This window comes from Stenella coeruleoalba (assembly GCF_951394435.1).
Source record: "Stenella coeruleoalba genome assembly, chromosome: 17".
Taxonomy (NCBI): Eukaryota; Metazoa; Chordata; class Mammalia; order Artiodactyla; family Delphinidae; genus Stenella; species Stenella coeruleoalba.
Window position 1 is genome coordinate 5,895,088 of NC_137163.1, and position 19,827 is coordinate 5,914,914.

Consider the following 19,827-nt stretch of genomic DNA (forward strand, 5'->3'; position numbering starts at 1 on the left):
GATGGGCATGGTTTCTAGGGGCAAAGGCCCAGGGGCAGCAAGTGCTGGTGTGTCCTCTACCACCTCCATCCATGCTAACTACTTGAGCGTAAGGTCCACGTCCTATAGACCTTTGCATCTGGGGAAGAACTCGCGCTCAGTAAACGTTGTCAAATGAGAAGATACACGAATCCCAGGGGGGTAGACAAAGGCCAGGGGAAAGATCTGGGAAGGATGCAGGGTGCGCTCAGGGACAGGAGAAGGCTGCTTGTCTGCAAGTCCTCCTACTGAAACAGGGAGAAATGAGGCTCAGTAGAGTATTTGCCGAATAAGGGAAGCCTTAGAAAGCCAAGCGGAAGAGCTCCTGTCCAAGAGCATTCCTGGTGGTTCCTGACCTTTCTGGCTCACAACCCCTTTTTACAGTCCAATGGAGCTGTGGATTATTTAATAAAATGAAAATAAACATAACATTGAACAAGTCCCATGAATTAGCTCTGAAGACTATCTGGGGATTTACCCTCCAGGGACCTGTCCAAAATTTCTGATTAAAGAAACCTACACTTATTATTCAATATGCCAATTGCTAAAAAAAAAAAAAAAAAAAAATTATTTATTAAATAGTGAAAAAATTTCAATATAACATCGCGAATTGAAAAAATATGTGACATACCACATTCCCTTTCTGTACAAGAAGAGAAGCACCAAAAAAAAAAAAAAACCAAACCCCCAAAAACAAACAAACAAAAAAGAAACAAAAAAAACCAGAACGCTTATTTTGACTTATGAGAGTGAAGAGAACTATTTTCTTCCTAAGAGTAATTTAATTATCTCAGGTTAATTTTGGTGATTAAGGAAAAAAAAAGCTCATATATTTCCCCTTCATACGAAACATGCATGTTCAACTTCAACAATTAAACTCTGCATTACTGTTATCACCTTCCAGGTTACAATACACTCTCACAACACTGCCTCACGTAATGCTCAGAGCAACTGCGAGAGATGAGCGAGGTCCTCCCTGGGCTGAGTCCAAAGGGGGTCTTGGCCAGCGTCACCCAGTGAGGGGCAGGGCTCAGATACACACACTCTTAAGTAAGATTCTCTGGAACGTCGGGGCCTAAGCAGTGTTTCTGACGGTGTAGGAAAAAGCAAGAATATCTAAAAAGTGAGACCTGATTAAGGACACCTTTCCTTCACAGATCCCTATTTTTAAAATTTTATGAAACAATTTTATAAAATACACCTCATCATATTTATCTTATTAAAAGCAATAATCTGTTTTGCAAAACTCAAAGTAGAAAAGGACACATACACAAATCATACTTTCACAAGCTTAAGATGATTACTGTCAAAAATTTCCAGCATATCCATGTAATATTTTGCCTATGAATATATATAGAGAGAATATATACAGTCTATTTTTTAAAAATAAAATTGGGGGCTTCCCTGGTGGCACAGTGGTTGAGAATCTGCCTGCCAATGCAGGGGACACGGGTTCGAGCCTTGGTCTGGGAAGATCCCACATGCTGCAGAGCAACTAGGCCCGTGAGCCACAACTACTGAGCCTGCGTGTCTGGAGCTTGTGCTCTGCAACGAGAGGCCGTGACAGTGAGAGGCCCGTGCACCGCGATGAAGAGCGGCCCCCGCTCGCCGCAACTAGAGAAAGCCCTTGCACAGAAACAAAGACCCAAAACACAGTCAAAATTAAATAAATAAATAAAATTTAAAAAAAAAAAAAAAAAAAATAAAATAAAATAAAATAAAATTGGGACGACAGTATTGCTAGCGGTAAACTGCTTTTTCACTTGATACTTTTGAAAAACTTTTCATGCTACCGACTAGCCTGTTACGTTTTTACTGAGGAAAGTAACGGAGTTACTTACACAGTGTGACCGGCCGAGCCTCCCACCTCTGCAGCTTACGCAGAGCTCCCTGGGTCTGACTTGCTTACATTCAGGAAGTTAGTTAGCCACGGTCACTAGTGCTGGTGGTGGGAACAGTGTGGGAAATGTTCCGCGCGACTTCAGAGAAGCACATCAAATGACTGGAACAGAGGCACTCACCTGTGTCTGCTGGACGGACACAACCTTCCTTTCACTTTCCAAGATGGCCAACACTTCCTAACAAAAGAAAAGACCTTTTTACTCAAAGAGAAGGAAACCCCTCAGGAAATAAAAATCAAACATTTTACATAATCTACAATTAAAAAAAAACTTAGCCAAATGATTAAAGAAAAACTTTATTAAATATTTGTCAGTTTTAAGAAGTGCCCTCAATTACTAACCAAAGAATGTATATTACAAACAACTAGTTATGAGGTTTTACATTTGTTTAATAGGGAATAATTGGCCCCAATTAAACTGACTAAACTAAGGCTTTTTAGATTACTAAAACAAATTAAACTTTTTAAAATGAGAATTTAGGTGATCTTAAAACCTTTCTAAAATGGATAATGAAACTTGCTAAGTTGTAACCTCCCTGGTTTTATTAGTTATATTAAGATAAATTAAGTGAGATTAAAATCTTATTTGATTTATTTACCTTTGAAAATGAAGACCGTTTAAGGGTTACACATCCTCAGCCTTGGCGAGTGCGACCTCAATTAGTCAAGTCAGAATGTCTTTAAAAGCTTTGTGCTTATTGCTTCCAGCATGGAGCGAGGTGTTCATTAAGGTACCAAAATTCTCATAAAAAATCCAAAGTTGCACTAGTGAAAAAACGCTCAACAAGATGAAAACTGATCACATCTTTTTCAGAAAATCAGTAGTTATTTTAAAACCAGTTTTTAAACAAGATTTGGTTTTGCGTAGTTTTTAACGTGCCACTCAAGCAGCTTGATACCATTTGGACTCTTTAAACAGCATTTAAATCTACGGTGAGTATATAATGGTACATTTAATTTTATACCATGTTTTAAATAAGTTGTACAATGTTTAGTGTGACCCTTTTTTGACAAGCGTTGTTAAATGAATCCTTTCCCTGTTTACGACTATTTATGAAGGCCTTTTTAAATAAGAGAGACATGAAACTGTTAGCTCACACACACAAAATTTCTTTCAAAAGTTTATTTAGTATCAAGCAAGAGGAGACTTTGCTTAACACTACAGAACATTTCAAGACTTGAGTTACAAAAGAATACCACATTATTTGCACTTGTAATTGGCTTCCCTTTTTACGCATGTTGGCAAGAGAAAAAAAAAAACTAGCATATGGCTGAAAGATAAAATAACTAAATTTCTATGGAAACCTTTAAAATGAAAGGTGAGGCTTATGTTAAAAGGATGGATTAACATATTTAGTAAACCTATCTTTTTTGTTTAACACTAGTTAATCAAAGTTATTTGTGTTCCTTTTGATGACCTATTTTTTCATATACAGACTGGAAATAACAAAATTTTACATGTCTTTTTTTTTTTCTTTTTTCTGCCCAGGTTGATGTTTCAACAAAGTAATTTTAAATTCCATCCATTCAGATGTTAAGCACTTTGATTTATTTAAAAAGGGATTGTTCATAGAAAACCATTACTTTGAACAGTATACAGGACTGGTGGAGCCTGGCTATGTCACAACATCAGACAGTACAATCAGTATCTGCTGTATGGCTGGTCTCTGTAGACGCCCTTTGCTGTCCTCGCCGAGGGTGCCTTGTGTCTTGAGTTTGTCCACTCCTCTTGCCCTAAAGTCAGTCAGATCAATCACAGTTAGACCATTGCCAGGGATCCCACTGGCTTCATTTTTCAGAATCTAACTTAGCCCTGAACCAGCGGTAGATGCCATATTGAAGGTATGTATCCCCCGAGGTCCTAAAAAAACCCAAGGGAATTCGCTTTAAAAAAAAAAAAAAAAATTACGAACACAATGGAAAATGGTCCTCTCACTAGCAAAACCTACCAGCCTGGGAAGACAAATAATTTTTGTATCTTAAACGGCAACCAACTTTGCAGGAAATTCCTTTCGGCCACTCATTTAACAAATGCAAACTCAAGCAGCAAATTGAACTGCCTCTTGCTAAACGTGAAGACATCTATGGATGGGAAAGAGAATGGGAAAAGGGTCACTTGGATTTCTTCTTCAAAAACAAAGAAAACACAGATAAAAATTTGTGAAGGCAAAAGGAGAGCAAACTGGAGCGCAAAATGGAAACGGGCAGCTTGGGAGGGGGAAATGATGCCTCGTTCTCCACAGGTCCCTCAAAGAGTCAATGAAGGTTGTACTGGGTGGAGAGTTATGCCTCAAAAATACTTCCTGGACATGAAATAATCTCAATGACAATGTCAAATTGCTTTCATCCTAGTACTAAATCCATACCAAACGATGTTATTTGTAACAGGGGGACATTCAATCAGCCCCCATCTCTGGGCCGTCAGTGAGTGATCTGCGGGTCTTTGACAACAAGCAGTTAACATCCATGCTGCAACACACTGCGCTTTAAAAGCCATGCCTCTGTGGAGACCAATTTAAAAAAGCTGTGAAGGAAAAAACGCTGAAAATGACCTCTTATTTGATACAAACATGCAATCAACGTCATTCCCTCCAGCTAACTTGCATCAATTTAAGTAGACAGCATTCAGCAAGCCAAGGTATTTCTCTGAAGCGTCTGTTACGAATAACAACAACAAAAAAAACCAAGGTGCGCTCATCAAGGCTTGGGGCAGGTGATACAACAAAATGCACTTCAAAGGGAACACTGGCAAATGGTTTTTCAGTTATGTTCAGAGAAATGTCATAACATCCATTTAACGAGAATCCTGATTCACTCGCACTGGGCACTAAGCATTCATCAGAGCTTTGCAACTGACTGAGGCCTCACATTCTCTGATCTCTGCCCCGTGGCAAAGGAGCTTCTTAGTACGGTTAAGTTGCTGCCGCCAATGCTTTTAATTAAACCTGTCGTCCTTCTGCATGTTGAGACTCTGGACATGGGTTCCCCGGCATCTCGGCCAGCTCCCACTGAAATGAGTGGGGTTTCGATGTCTCCCCGTAAGCCTGAGAGAGCGGTGCATCTCCTTCCCAGCTCAGTGCTTCCGTAACCTTTACTGAATGATTCTCACCGTAATGTTTTTAGAGGATTTGAGATTGCGAATAAATTAAAATATAAAGATGGGGGTGGTGGAATCACTGTAGGGCTGTAGTCTCAATTGCTTCATTTTCTTTACTGTCAAGAAGCAAAGACACTTCAAAGAGATCCATTCTATCAAGTGTCTGCCGTTTGGCACACTGTTCAATAGTGAGAAAATCAGCACATGGCAATCATCCCAAACAGAAAATCTAAGTTTAGAATCTGAATTCCTGTAATCTTCTGCAAGTCTTCAGTCCTCTTTAAAAATTAAATTTAAACCTTAAGGAGCTCCTGAAGATAGCTAGATAAGCACAGATGAACCGAGAGGGAGCTGCTGTCTCAGTTTCGGTCTGTATGAGATTTCCCCTGAGTTAAGATCTTCAAGCTGTTTCTATGACCTTTTCTATTTACGGCTCCACTCTGGCCATTTACTCACCGTAGGAATCGTAAGTCTCTTCACTGAGTCCGTGTCCATAATCATAGTAATCAGCACCACTGTATTGAACAAAACAGAACAAGCAGAGAAAGACGAAAACATAGTTAGGACAAACTGACTTGCCTGTGAGTTTAAATCATACTCGAGGAAGAATTCTAAAACTTAAAGATAACTAATAAAGGGCAGGGATAAACACTGAAAGGAATTCCCACAGAGAAGACAGAGGCCTGTGGCCTGAGAGGAGACGCATGTGCGGTGGACAATCACAGCCTGTGCACCCGGAACCTGGGCTGGGCTCGTGTGAGGGACAGGGGACAGGAGGAAGGACAGCCACGGCTTCTTTCCAACTGATGCAAAGTCCACGGAAGGCACAAACCTACGGACCAGACAACTCAATGCTGTGTGACCCGTGGGCAGTTCACTTTACAATAAAGTAACACCATTACGGGATGAAACGTTTTACTTGCCCAGCACCATCCCGTTCCCATCGGGAGTGGCTGCCCAGCAGGAGGACTGTGTGTGACAGGGGCGGGAAAGGCCCCTGCGGTCCAGTCACCAGCCCTGGCCAAGTCTGTGAGGACAGAGGCCAGGAATCTTTCCAAAGCACAGGCACAGCTGTATTCCAAGGCACAACATCCCTGAGACACCGGGAGGGAGGGGGTCTGGCACCACGGCCATTCTGTAGACGATGCAAAACAGGCTACACACACACACACACACACACACACGAAGGATGTGAACTAGGCATAACCTTTCACAGGAACGAATCTGTGGAAAATCTGGATGACTCGACCACGGCGGGTATGATCCAGTTTCTAATGCTATTCTGAGCATCGGAGGAGAGCTTTCACGCACTCTCTCCTGCTCTCCCCTTTCCCCCTCTTCTTAATTTTGTAGGGAAACAATCATCCTGAATTTGTTATCTTGGATTGTCCTGGAAATAAACATTCTCATTATTCCAACTTGATGCAATCAAGTAAGAAATTCTAATCAAAACGGAAAATGATCAGCTCAGCTCAGCAACACCCTAGGACGACACGGAGTGAGTAATAAAATCCATGCTGTGGGCGTCGCCTTGCACCAGCTCCGAGCAGCCGTCACCTCAGCTCCTGAGGTGAGAAAGCAGGGCTGCCGTGCCCATCTTACAGGCAAGGATACTGCAGATCACAACAGCTGGGAGGCCAGCCTAAAATCTCACAGGGAACATACAGGCGACACAACCGGCGAGACCCGCACCTGGTCCTCTCCTCCCACCTTTGGTTTCTCAGGTAAATATCATCAGAGGCTAATCATCAACTCCACTGACTGCAGCCCAAGGAGGCAGGTCCTATGAGGGAAAGGGCCCGAGGCGGGGAGCTGCGAGCCCGTCTGCCTCAAGCCTGTGGGGATGGCGCCTCCTTCTGCTGGAAATGTGCCCCTTCCCTCTCCTTCCAAGCGCCTCCCACCCACTCTTTAGCCTAACTGCCACTTCCTCAGAGCACACTGCCACCTCCCAGGGTTGGGTGTGTCCCCGTCACAGCCCTTCCTCCGTGTCTCACCCCTCTCCTGGCCCCCACGGGCCCTCGCTCTCCAGGAACTGAGTGCCTGGGTACAGAGGAAGGGGCACCTCCGCCCTCTGCTGTGTCTGGACAAGACGGCGATGCCTGAGCACGTTCTGAGAGCCCCGGTGAAGCTGAAGACGGGGTGAGCGGTGGGCGTGGCGTGCCGGGCACAGAGGCGGAAGCGGGCTGCAAGCTGAGCGTCTGTAAGGAGTCGTGTTAAGCAGGGTGAATAAGCATTGATAAAAGGCCTGCGCTGGGATGTTCCTCAGCACAGAATGCTTCCTCCACGCGCAAACACAGGCCAGATTCTTGTTATCCTGGTTTCATCACGTCCTCAAAAGCTAATCAATACACTGCACCAGGCCGGTGACGGTGTGAGCTTTCTGGCCTGGAGTGTGCTGCGGGCTCCGCTGGCTGCTTTAACTGGAGCCCAGGAACAGAGCAGTCCCTCCCACGGCTGACCTATTACACCAGGCAGCGATCTGCAATTTTTCCGAGGACAGCTGAGAGCTGGCACTCACTCCTAGAGAACCCCGGGAAAAGGAAGGGAGCCTGAGAGGAGTGGACTTTCCTGAGCTGGACCCCTGCCGTCCTGACGGCTTCTCCACAGGCACGAGCCCACGGGTCTACGTGGAATCGCTGTGCTTCTACAGACGAGGCTCGGTGAGGGCGCCCCCATCCCAGAGTCACACAGCTCATGGGGCAGCAGCTGTGCTCAAGGCTCAGGACGCGCCTCTGCCCCGTGCTGAGCACCTACCCACGCTAGAAGCGGACGGCGCGCGCCGTGCCCGGCCCCCTTAATCCGGTGGTTCCTGCTTGACTCCCACCTGCTCTGCCACTCTTCCAGAATGTCCTATTCGCTCCCCTGGGGCTTACGTGATCCCTCTTCATGCTTGGAGACAGAAGTCAGGGTCCACGCGAAACCCAATGCCATACGATCACGGCAAATTCTAACTGCCTAGTTCTCTCTCTGGTCTCAAATTCCTCCTCTCCCTTTCTGTAGTCCTAATTTTCCATCCAAGTATTATACATATTTATGGCGAGAAGAAAAGAGGGACTAGCTGAAAAAGGAACAGAGAGACCTTCATATTCAAGAAGGAAAAAAATCCAGCAAAAACAAGCAACAGCAAAAAAATACGGCATCCCTACCTCTTAAGATTAAATAGCTTTCAATACGAGAACCGCTATTAAAGTAGAAGGTTTTTCTCGTCTTGCGGATAGAAATTTAGAAGCGGAACTTTTGATAAAATGTCATTGCCAAATACGGGTCAAGACATCTGAGTCTAAAACCTGGGCCTCCCAGGGCTGGGCGGACTTGGGGCAGCTGCCCACCCTCCCGCTGAGTCTGCGTGCCCCTCCCCCTGCCGAATCCCCCTGCGCTGGGCTGCCCAGACTCTGGCCAGAGCAGCCCTAACGTTCTCCATGGCTCATGTACAGCATCTGGACACAAGCAGTCAACATAAATTCTCATTTTGTTGAAAATAAATTGGCTATTGCTTCTGGAAAACTCAGCACTAAATTAAGTGAACCTCAGTCTTCTTTCCAAAGGTCAGAAGTTACATCATAATGGCTCCTTAGACAAATAAAGCTGCGATGCTCTTTAAAATTTTCTCTTCGTTGCACAGAAACAATGAGAGTGACCTCTTCATAAAGCTGAAAAGAATTCTCTTTACTGAGACAGGTCCCCACTGTTTAACTTGGAACCGTCAGTGACAGGTACTGAGACCCACAAACAGGAATCAAACAACTGCCTCCTGCCCAAACCAAGTCCTCTCTATTAAACGGAGTGAGCAGGAACGAAGAGCAGTGTCGACCGGAAATCCATCCGCGGAGTGCTCTAACGTGGTTCAGCATAAAAAAATCAGGGGTGAAGAATGTTTCCCGATGAACAGGAGAATAAAAGGTAGCATAATTTGGTCCTGCAATGGTTTGGTGATAAGACAATCTTAGTTTTGACAAGTGAAAACTTTAAACTGACATTTGCTAACATTTCACCCAGTTTCTGATTATTTATTTCAAGACTGTCATCAAACCAAGAAGCTGGGAGCAGCTGAGCCCCATTCTCGTACCTGTCAGTTCCATCTGAATTGCTTCTGCAGGATTTCATTTCGTGCACCTCAAATGTCTATTAACCAAAGACGTGTCCTATTTCCCAAGGATAAACTAAAAAACCAACATATGGCAAAGGGGAAAAATTCTAAAAATTTCTTCATTTATGTGTACAACACTTACAATATTAATAATATGCAAGAAAACACGTTAGGCTGACCATGCCTCAACTTCATCACAAGGGGTCAAGGGAAGCCCCCTCCCTCAATAGATCAAGAATGGGCTCCCCTCACTGGCACCAGGGCCACGTCTCCCCAGGCCTTCTATCTGTCCTCTGCGTTCTACCCCATATCAGGGGGTGAAGGAAGTCCAAACGTTCAGCATAATTCCTGGCTTTCCTGGAGGTTCTCGATCCCATCAACCAGAGTCAAGAAATAGGCCCGGCAGTGGACGGAAACACGGGGGGTCAAGGAGCAAACGGCAGCACTGGGACCAAATCCACGTCTCCCCAGGCCATCGACAGGCGTTCAAGAGGAGGACAGAGACTCCGGGTTCCCACATCACCCTGTCTCCACGAACGGGATTAAGAAGGAACTCCTGACACGAATCTGTCCCATATCCCTTCAACCTCTTCACGCCTCTCCAGAATTTCTAGTTTGGAGTCGCTGGAACTCATCTCATTAGGCCCTTTGCTTGTATTTGTGCAGCTCAGGGAACTCTAGACCACTAGTTACTCTTTTTTTTTTTTTTTTTTTAAATAAATTTATTTATTTATTTATTTATGGCTGTGTTGGGTCTTCGTTTCTGTGTGAGGGCTTTCTCCAGTTGCGGAGAGCCGGGGGCCATTCTTCATCGCCATGCGCAGGCCTCTTACTGTCGTGGCCTCTCTTGTTGCAGACCACAGGCTCCAGACGCGCAGGCTCAGTAGTTGTGGCTCACGGACCTAGTTGCTCCGCGGCATGTGGGATCTTCCCAGACCAGGGCTCAAACCCGTGTCCTTTGCATTAGCAGGCGGATTCTCAACCACTGCGCCACCAGGGAAGCCCACTAGTTACTCTTTACCTCCAGTGCTTGTAAAGTTCTGCCCACCCCCATCTGTCCTCATCTCCATCCCGACCGTGCCCTCTGGAATTCCTTCATGGCTCATCGTGGGCAAAACACTTTACATATTCTCAGCCTCCTCTTTGGACATTCTCTTACCTTCTTCCTCAATGGAAACTTCCTTCTCCTCTAATGACAGCTCTTACCTGGCAGCCCTGCCCTCTTCTTTTATGCCCCACAGCCCACATACCACTGGGAGCGCAGGAAGGGTGAGTATTCTCTTTGCGACCACCGCCGCCCTACAGACACACCACTGCCACTTCTAACCACGATGCTCCACACCTCCGCACAAACACCCAGCTCTGAACCTCCCGACAGTATCGCTGTCCTAAGTCCTGGTGCCTTCCATATGCAGGCAATCCTTCAGACAAGCTGGTCTCTCGAGCCCCTGGACCGCTCGTGTCCACTGATCCTGTCTCGAGTCTCCTTTAGCCACCACCTCCCAGGTCACATCCTAGACCTTGTCACACTGATAACGTCAGTCTTCCCCCACCTCGCTCCAATTTCGTATATTCCACTCTGACTACAATTTCCTCTCTCTAGTCTCACTCCCTCCCTCAAAAGGATTATGCTGACCATGCTTTCCAATATACTGCAATCATCCCCACTACTGTTCTTAAAATTTTCATCCCTTGTCAAGGTAACCAATGAACTCCAAGTTGCTAAATTCAATGGTCAGTTCTCAGGCCTGTCATGTGACTGGTCAGTAGATGTAACACAGCTGACCACACACAGCAGACGCCGTCTGAGGGACTGCATCCTGGGCTGGGGACTACCAAGTGCCAGGGTCCTAAGGAGGCACGTTCTTGGTCCATCTGGGACCAGGAAGGCAGCACAGCTGGAGCAGAGGGGATGAGGGGGAGGCAGGGGTGAGTCATGTAGGGTCACGCAGGCCACTGAAAGGCTTTGGTTTCTTTATCCTGAGTAAGATGGGAAGTTACTGGACGTTTCCACGGCTCCAGGGAGAAACGATGTTGCCACTTCCTGAGATGGGGAAGACTGAGGCAGAAAGCGCTCTGGGTGGGAAGCCATCAGAAGTCTGGCCTGGGAGAGGCCAGGTTTGACGGGCCTCCCAGACCTCCCAGAGGAAGCCACCGGGAGGCAGCTGGGAAGAGGAACGGAGAGGTCAGGGGAGAGGTCTGAACTGGAAACGTGAATCTGCAGTCATCACCATATAGAAGGTACTCCAAACCATGAGGCAGGATGCGATCCCTTAGGGAACACGTGCAAAGGGACAGAGAGCTCGGATCCCGGATTAAAGGTTCACTTAGTTTTGAATCTGTTCTTCCATTTGGAAGTAGTGTGATCTTGGACAGGCAGCTTAGTCTTTTTGAGTGGCTGCTGCTACAAGCGTCTGAAACGTAAGAGGTGCTCAAGAAGAGGAGTGACAGGGACGAGTGAATGAAGTGTGTGCTGCCCGGGAGGTGAGGAGTGCAGCGGCGCCTCCCGTGACAGGGCGACAGGGAGTGAGCTGTGACTCAGTGGGCTCGCACACAGCGCCCCTCGCCGCCGGCCACTTCCTCTGCACAGAATAAACGGCGGCGACTGTTCTTAACCCTGGGGTTGTAATTCAGTTTGCAAAGCCTCATTTCAGATGGAACAATTACTTTGTCAAATAAAGAGATTTTAAATGTTAATGTAGGTCTGCCAGAGAATCAGAGACACGCGGTACGGTAGATCTTCCACCTCTACCGTGAAAAACTTCTCAATCTGACCTCACTATAAAGTGCAGGAACTTCCTGGTACTTGCCTGATCAAGGGGAGAAATCGGCCTTGAGAAGTCATGTGATCCATCCTCCGGGCTTCAGGCCAAACTGTCTCAACCATCTGAGAGAATGATTCCCTCGCGCTTTCAAAGACTTCAGAAATAGAGTCTGAATAACCTGTCACAGTAACACACGTGGACCGGCCTGCCAGAAAGTTCCATGTTTAACCTTAATCTCTCATGAGACACTCAGAATCCTTTTCTCGTATTCTGTTCTCCTCAGAGCTCGAGAGTACCACCTCCTGTGAGAGACCACTCAGGAAGACATCACACAGCAGTTTGAAGCACGTGCCTCGGTAGCGACTGGCAAACCTAACTTAAAGGACCTACGTCAACTACTAGCATCGGGTGGTGGGCAGATGCATGCAAGCAAGAGCTAGCTAACATAACACTAATAACAGACACTATCAAATAGTATCTATTAGATATTATCAAATGCCTAGTAGGAGCCTTGTATTGTGCGAGGTACTCCACACAAATTCTCTCACATTTAACACAAACTTGCAATCTGGTATCATCTCTATTTCATAAATTTAGGTTAAAACCAACATTTTCCCACCATTTAAGAGAGAAAACTCTCGCTTCTTACACTCTCTTGAGAAGGATGCTCTTGGCAGGAATTTATGAAGTTCAGATATCACCTTGTTTCAACATCCGTTCAGCAGATATTTCTGGAACACCTACCACGCGCTGGGCACTGGGGCTGCAGCAGTGAACAGGATCCGGTCTTTGTGATAAAACACGTTTGGTCTAGTGGGCAAGTCAGACAACCGTCAATAGGCCAGTGGAGCACTGTGACCCCGAGAAGCCCAGAGTTCTGGGGGAACGCGGGGGTGGGTGCCTGAACCTGTTTTGGGGTCTAAACCGCCACCTAAGAGAAGAGCCAGACAATAAGGAAGAGAAAAGCATCCCAAACAGAACAACACTCGGTCTGCCTCGGGAACGGGAAAGCAGTGACTGGCCACAGTGCCGGGGAGTCAGGATGCGAGGCTAGTTTCTCCCACTCCCCCAGGTGACTTTCACCACTGTCTAACTTAACTACCAATCACTACACTCGCCACTGTCTAACTTAACTACCAATCACTACACTCGCTGGAATCGCTCTCTTGGTGACGTGGGCGTATACTCTGGAAACATTCACTCAGCTATGTGCATGCTTCAGATAAGTGTGAATTTATGCTCTTTGCTCTATGTACATCATATTTCAAAAAAGGAAAATGAATCTAAAAGAAGCAATCTAACATACATGTTAAAAGGGAAGGATCACTGTGCGGTTGTTGCCTGTTTAGTGTGCACTTTCCCTTTCTTTCTTACCAAAAGACTCCTTGTAAGACTGAGGGTGAAGTGCTAGTGATAACATATCAATCCACAAAGCCCCGTTTCTCGCCCATTTCTGTAGATGAGGCCACCAACGAGATAGGAGTGAGCTTCAGGAAGTGAAGCTTCCAGGAAACTCCCTAACAGAAGGCTGACCCGCCCAGGAGGTATGGCTTCCTCTTCCTCTTTCTTCCTGCCTGAACCCCAGCCTGGTGGCTGGGGCCGTGACAGCCACCCTGAGACCGAGGTGAGCCTAAGGACACAAGGCAAGGGTGAGGATAGTGAAAACAGAGGGAGAGGCCTGGGTCCTTAGTAACTACAAAGAGTTCTCCATTAGTCTGCAGCTGCTAACATTCTCGCACGAGAGACAAAACCTCTAATTCCTTTGAATTTATGGTTAATTCAGAGCTTATCCCAGTCCTAAAAGGTGGTGCAAGAATTCTGAAATGAGGGATGTTGAGTATCTGTATTTTCTTGCTGCAGAGATATCCAGTTATGCTTATTTTAACAGCCCTCTGTAAGCTACTCTTTTCTAGCTGCAGCACTCTGTTGTGCTATTTCTATCGAAAGTTGCTTAGAAGATTGCAGATGGTTCTATACAATTTTAAAAAACTATGAATTTTGATTATATTCCAAGAAAAATGAAAGAGTAAAAGGAAAAGAGTTTTGTCTACACAAGTCTCTTCAGTTCACTCTGTGTCTTTTTCTTCTTCCCGCACACCTGAGGCGGGCACGCACGCAAAGAGGCTTCAGTGACACTCAGGGTGTGTGTTTCACAGCAACACGTACCGAGGCTGTGATGTGATGTGCATGCAATGCTAAATTGACTCTGTATACTCATCTTCACTTTTCAGCAGGTTTCTTGTCTTATTATAATAATTTTGGAAGACGATATAGAATTAATAGTTAAGAATCAGGCTCTGGAGTCAAGCAAACACATTGTCAGAATCTAGGCTCTAGCATGTACCTCTCTGTGTGTTAAGCTTGGGCAACGTCAACTCAGTTTTCTCATCTGTAAAACAGGTTTAAAAATAAATCTTTCATGAGATTGTTGTGAGGTTTAAATAAGATAATGTGTTACATACATATATTAAGCTCTTATTCACGGACAGCTGTTACCAATATTATTGAAGTAGAGGTTCTTTCTAAATGAGTAATATTTGTCCCACAGTCTTATTTGGATGTTATACCATCTATTTCTGCTTATTTGCTAGAGTGAGGAATGTACCTTCAGTGATACAAGTCTAACAAAAATACCAACAGGAACTAATAAGTTCCTTCTATTTGCACAGTTCTCTGCAATTTCATAATTTTAACTTTCAGGAAAGTAAGTGCTATTTCGTCCACTCACTTTATTAATTAGACACAAGGACCCACTGGGTTCACTGGTGGCTGGCTCCAGTCACACGCTAAGTGACCGAGCTGCGATTCAAGGTTAGACCTGCCTTTGAGTCAAGCTTCAGTATTTCTACTATAGCTGTTACTTTCAACAATGATTTAATTTCTCTGAAACACCAACATTTAGAACAAAAATTTCTTATGAAAAACCCAGAAAGGAACAGACTTGTTTTTTATAACACTTTTCTGGCAAAAAGATAATTTAAAAATTTCCCAGTAACATATATCATCACTAGACATCCCAAGAAATTTTATTGAGAATTCTTTGCGTGAAGTATCAAAACTGCAAATTGGAACGTGACAGAACATGACTGCCACCACAGACTGCAGGGCAAGTCTTGAGAGTGGGAAGGGGGTCAGGGATGAGTCACCATTCAGAAGGAGGCTGGGAAGGCTGCTGAGAATTAATCTCTAACCAATGAAATATGTACCTACATGTTTAAAAAACATAAAAAGATTTTTGGACAGAGAACAAAATGGACATTGGGTTCACTGGCCTATTTACTAGTACTTCTCTCTGTCAGTACTCAAGTCCAACTACACGGGGTGCCAAGGCATGTCAGCTTTCAATACTGGATTCTTAGTCCAACGACGCTGAGTGCCAAGGCGTGTCAGCTTTCAATACTGGATTCTTTGGCTCTTTGGAGAGCATTTGAAAACAGCCCATCAACACTTTATGAGCAGTTTACAGTATTTCATGGGATCATTTGTTAATGAGATTTATTTGTGGCATCTTGAATTTGTTTTTTCAGTCAACTTCTCCACCTGCTATATTGAGGTATCCTTTCTGGGAGATTTCCGATCGATCGGTTAGCTCGATTTTGAATAGTTAGATTTCAAAGCCATTGTCTATTACTCTTTAAGGATATATGACTGTGATCTACACTATTTATGTATGTGAAATACATATATGAGTGTGGAAGGAACCCATGTGACTTTGTAGGGGACGGTCAGCACCCTTGTTTCAGTGTTTCTGGAGACCCCAGTAGCACAGTAACTTGCATCAGTTTGCATATCAAATTATTCAGTCTCACTCTTCAAATAAGTAGAATTAAAACAATTTAAACTATACTACCTATAGCAACTGTATTTAAATTCCAATTCAACACTAGGAAATTCAGATAGGAACACCTACTTTGTTTTAAAATTACTGATGTGAAGTAAAATTCTACCTCCCCATATTTATTCAACAAATATTTATTAAGCTTTTTCTATGTTTCAAGCCCTGGGATAGGAACCGAGGGTTATGATAGTAAAGAAATTTAAAGCAGACAGACATTGATCAGAGAACTACTTCAATATAAAATTGCAGGTATGAAGGGAAGTTGCTTGGTATTATGACAGCACAGAATCATAACACATTTGGGGGAAAAAATCATTCTGGCTACAGTATGAAGAAATGATAGGAAACGGCTCCAAGTGGAGATGGGGCAGGCTGCAAGCAGACTACTGGCGCTCCACGAGTTAAGGGGGCGTTGGGTGGGGCCCCATGGTGGTGGAGGGTACGGAGAGCACCCTGGTCTGTAAGGACAAACTGGCTTAGGAAACTCTTGAGCCTGGTATCAGGCTCACCCTCCTCAGGCAACCCAGACTGAGGCTATGGCCTGCGCAGGGACTAGCTAGTACCAGCACATACCAAGTCAGTTCCCTTCATAGGACCCTTCCACGTTGTTTGTTCCCTTCTCTTCCTCCTGTTTCGCCTACTAAAACGTTCATTTACTATTAGCGACAGTTACGTGGGTAACTACGAAACAATAACTCACTCACACTGAAAGCCTCGTAGGAAGTATGTTTTAAAAGTTTTCTGATGGTTTCATCTATGTTACTGCAGCGACCACGACTTTATTCATTTTTATTGCTGAGTAGCAATCCCTCACATGAATACATCACAGTTCATTCCTCTATGGAAGGGCATCTGGGCTGTTTCCAGCTTTGGGCGGTTACACATAAAGCTACGCTGAACACTGTTACATAAAGCTTTTCCTGGATTCACAGTCTCATTTCTCCAGGATAAAATTATTAGGAGTGGAATTACTGGTTTACAGGGTAGATATATGTTTAACTTTTTTAGAGAAACTGCCAAGTTTTCCACAGTTGTGGCATTTCACGCACGTATGAGAGTTCTAGTTGCCCTGTAACTATGCCAACGTTTGGTGCTGTCGACAATTTTGTTTCAGCCATTCTAGTGGGAGGGCAGCGTGTCCTGATGAGGTTTCAACTTGCATTTGCGCTTCCTTGGTGACCAGTAATTTTGAGCACTTCTGCATATTCTTCTTGGCCGTTTGAATATATACGCTTTTATGCGTTTCTTATTGAGCTGTACAGTTTCCTTATATAGTTTACATGAAGATCATCTGTCAGATATGTGTGTCTGTGTCTGCTGCAAATATATTTTCCCTGGCTGTGGCTTATCTACGTATTTTTTCATGATGTCCTCTGATTACACGATGTTTTAACTTTTTCTTTTTTTTTGAGATGTTTTAACTTTTGATGAAGTTAAATTTGTAAATTTTTTTCTTCTGTGATTTGTGTCTTTTTCAATATGTTCTTCTTGGAGCTTTATAAATTTAACTTTTAACCTGAAGTCATGAACCACCTAAATCGTGTGAGGGTGGTGCGTGTATTTGGCGGGGGGCAATCAAAGCTAACCTCACCTACACATACATCTAATTGTTACAGCATTACTTATGGAAGAGACAATTCTTCCCCCACTGAACTGCTCTGGAGCCCTTGAAAGCAATTAAGTGTGAGTCCATTTGTGGATATTCATTGACCTGTGACCTATCCTTTCATAGTACCACAGCGTGTTGATTCCTGTGGTTTTATAAATCTGGAAGTCAGTATAGTATTCCAAATTTGTCCTTCGTCATCAAGGTTGTTTTGGCTATTCCAGGTCCTCTGAAGTTCCACATATTTTAGAACCATCTTGTCATTTTGCACCAAAAAAAAAAAGTGAGGGAGAGAGTGGGTGGGGTGGGGTGGGGGAGGGAGAGGGAGGGAGAGAGGGAGAGAGGGAGAGAGGGAGAGAGGGAGAGGGGGAGAGGGGGAGAGGGGGAGAGGGGGAGAGGGGGAGAGGGGGAGAGGGGGAGGGGGGGGGAGAGAGAGAGAGAGAGAGAGAGAGAGAAGCCTGCATGGGTCTTGATTAGAATTGTACTGAATTTACAGATAATTTTAGGGAGCATTGATATCTTTATGAATATTGAGTCTTCCAATTCAAAAACATGGGGTATTCTCCATTTAGTTTGGTCTTCACTACTTTCTATAAGCAACTTTCTTTTTTTTTAAAATTATTTATTTTTGGCTGTGTTGGGTCTTTGTTGCTGCACGTGGGCTTTCTCTAGCTGTGGTGAGTGGGGGCTACTCTTCGTTGCGGTGTGCGGGCTTCTCATTGCGGTGGCTTCTCTTGTTGTGGAGCACAGGCTCTAGGCACGTGGGCTTCGGTAGTTGTGGCTTGCACGCCGTAGAGCACAGGTTCAGTAGTTGTGGCTTGTGGGCTGTAGAGTGGAGGCTCAGTAGTTGTGGCACATGGGCTTAGCTGCTCCGCGGCATGTGGGATCTTCCCGGACCAGGGCTCGAACCCGTGTCCCCTGTGCTGGCAGGCGGATTCTTAACCACTGCGTCACCAGGGAAGCCCGCAATGTTTTATTAATAGTTGTCAATATAGAGGTCTTGAACATTTTGGTTAAAATTATCCTTAAGAATCCTCGTGCACCACTGGTGGGAATTTAAAATGGTAGAACGACTTCGAAAACCAGTTTGGGCAGTTTCTTAAAAAGTTAAACATACAATTAATATTTGACTGAGCCATTCCACTCCTAAATATCTATCTAAGGGAAGCTAAAACAAGTCCGCATGAAGATCTGCACATAAATGTTCAAAGCAGCACTATTCACAATAGCCAAGCAGTGAAAAAAAACCCATACTGAACATACCAATTTTAAGACCCTGTCTGACAATTCTAATATCTGGGTTGTTTCTCTTGACTCTGGGTCATATTTTCTAACTGCATAATTTTTATTCCTAATTGAATGCTGGCTGTTCATGAAAAAGAAGAGAGAGAGAGAGAGTTAGATAAATAAGATTTACACCTGTAAAGGACATCTCTCTTCTTCTGTCAGGCTGCTGGTTGCCTATTAGTTTTCTCTTTCTGCTGTCACAGATGACCACAAACGTAGCAACTTAGGCAGCACATACTTCATAATGCTATAGTTCTATAGGACAGAGGTTGCACACAGGTCTTCCTGGGTTAAATCAAGGTACTGGCGGGCCCACATTCCCTTCTGGAGGCTACAGGGGAGAATGTGTTTTCTTACCCATCTTGGCTTCTGAAGGCGGCCCACAGTCTTTGGCTTATGGCCCTCATCCTTCATCATCAAAGTCAGCAACACTGCATCTTTCTGTACCTTTCTTCCATAGCCACCTCTTCCTCTGACACTTCTGCCTTCCTCCCACCTCCATTTTTAAAGACCCTCGTGATTACCATGGGCCCGCTCAAAAAAGAACCTGGAGGTCCTTAACTTAATCATACCTGCAAGTCCCTTCTGCCATGTAAGAGAACATATCCACGGGTCTGGAAGATTAGTCCATGGATATTTTTGAGAGCCATTATTTTGCCTACCAAAGTTGCCACAGGCCAAGATATCAGCATGTACAGGCCACAGTCTTCTCCTGTAACTTCACAGTTTTAAGTTTGCAAGCTCCCTTAATCATACTGGGATTAACTTTAGATAGGAAAAAGTTATTACAACACATTCCTGAAATGCTAAAACATTTTCTTCCAAATTGTTCAAAAATACCTTACTCCAAAGGGAAATCTCAAGTTTTCTGTTAGGAGAAGTTGAAATTACAAATTCAAATGGAAGAAAATGGTAACTTCAAGGATTTCAGAATACACGAGACACACGCCCACCTGAGGGCTTTTGCACAGACCACTGCTCCCACAGATACACCCTTAGGCAAACTCTTTCACCTCCCGCAAGTCTTAAATCATCCTCTCAGAAGGCTGAACACGCCTGCCATATTCAAACATGACCACCACTAGAACGTAAGCTCTACAGGGGCACATTCTTTATCTGTTTTTGTTCACTGGTACTTATCAAGCACCTAGGATGGTTGCTGGCACACAGTAGGTACTCAATAGTTTGCTGAATGAACGAATGGAAGACATGTCAATAAGTTATTTATT

At 44.5% G+C, this 19,827-nt stretch overlaps 1 protein-coding gene across 14 annotated transcripts in view; it reads right to left on the reverse strand.

Annotated features, from left to right (window-relative positions):
- Nucleotides 1-2,934: 2,934 nt before the first annotated feature.
- Nucleotides 2,935-19,827, reverse strand: part of KHDRBS3 (KH RNA binding domain containing, signal transduction associated 3) — a 623,624-nt gene continuing 606,731 nt past the window's right edge. For all 14 annotated transcript variants that reach the window (XM_079901866.1, XM_079901864.1, XM_079901860.1 and 11 more), the window contains 2 exons: nucleotides 5,472-5,530; nucleotides 2,935-3,652 (listed from right to left, as the gene is read on the reverse strand). In XM_079901866.1, coding sequence (XP_079757992.1) covers nucleotides 3,561-3,652; nucleotides 5,472-5,530 — 151 coding nt within the window. In that variant the 3' untranslated portion in view covers nucleotides 2,935-3,560. The remainder of the gene's footprint in view (nucleotides 3,653-5,471; nucleotides 5,531-19,827) is intronic.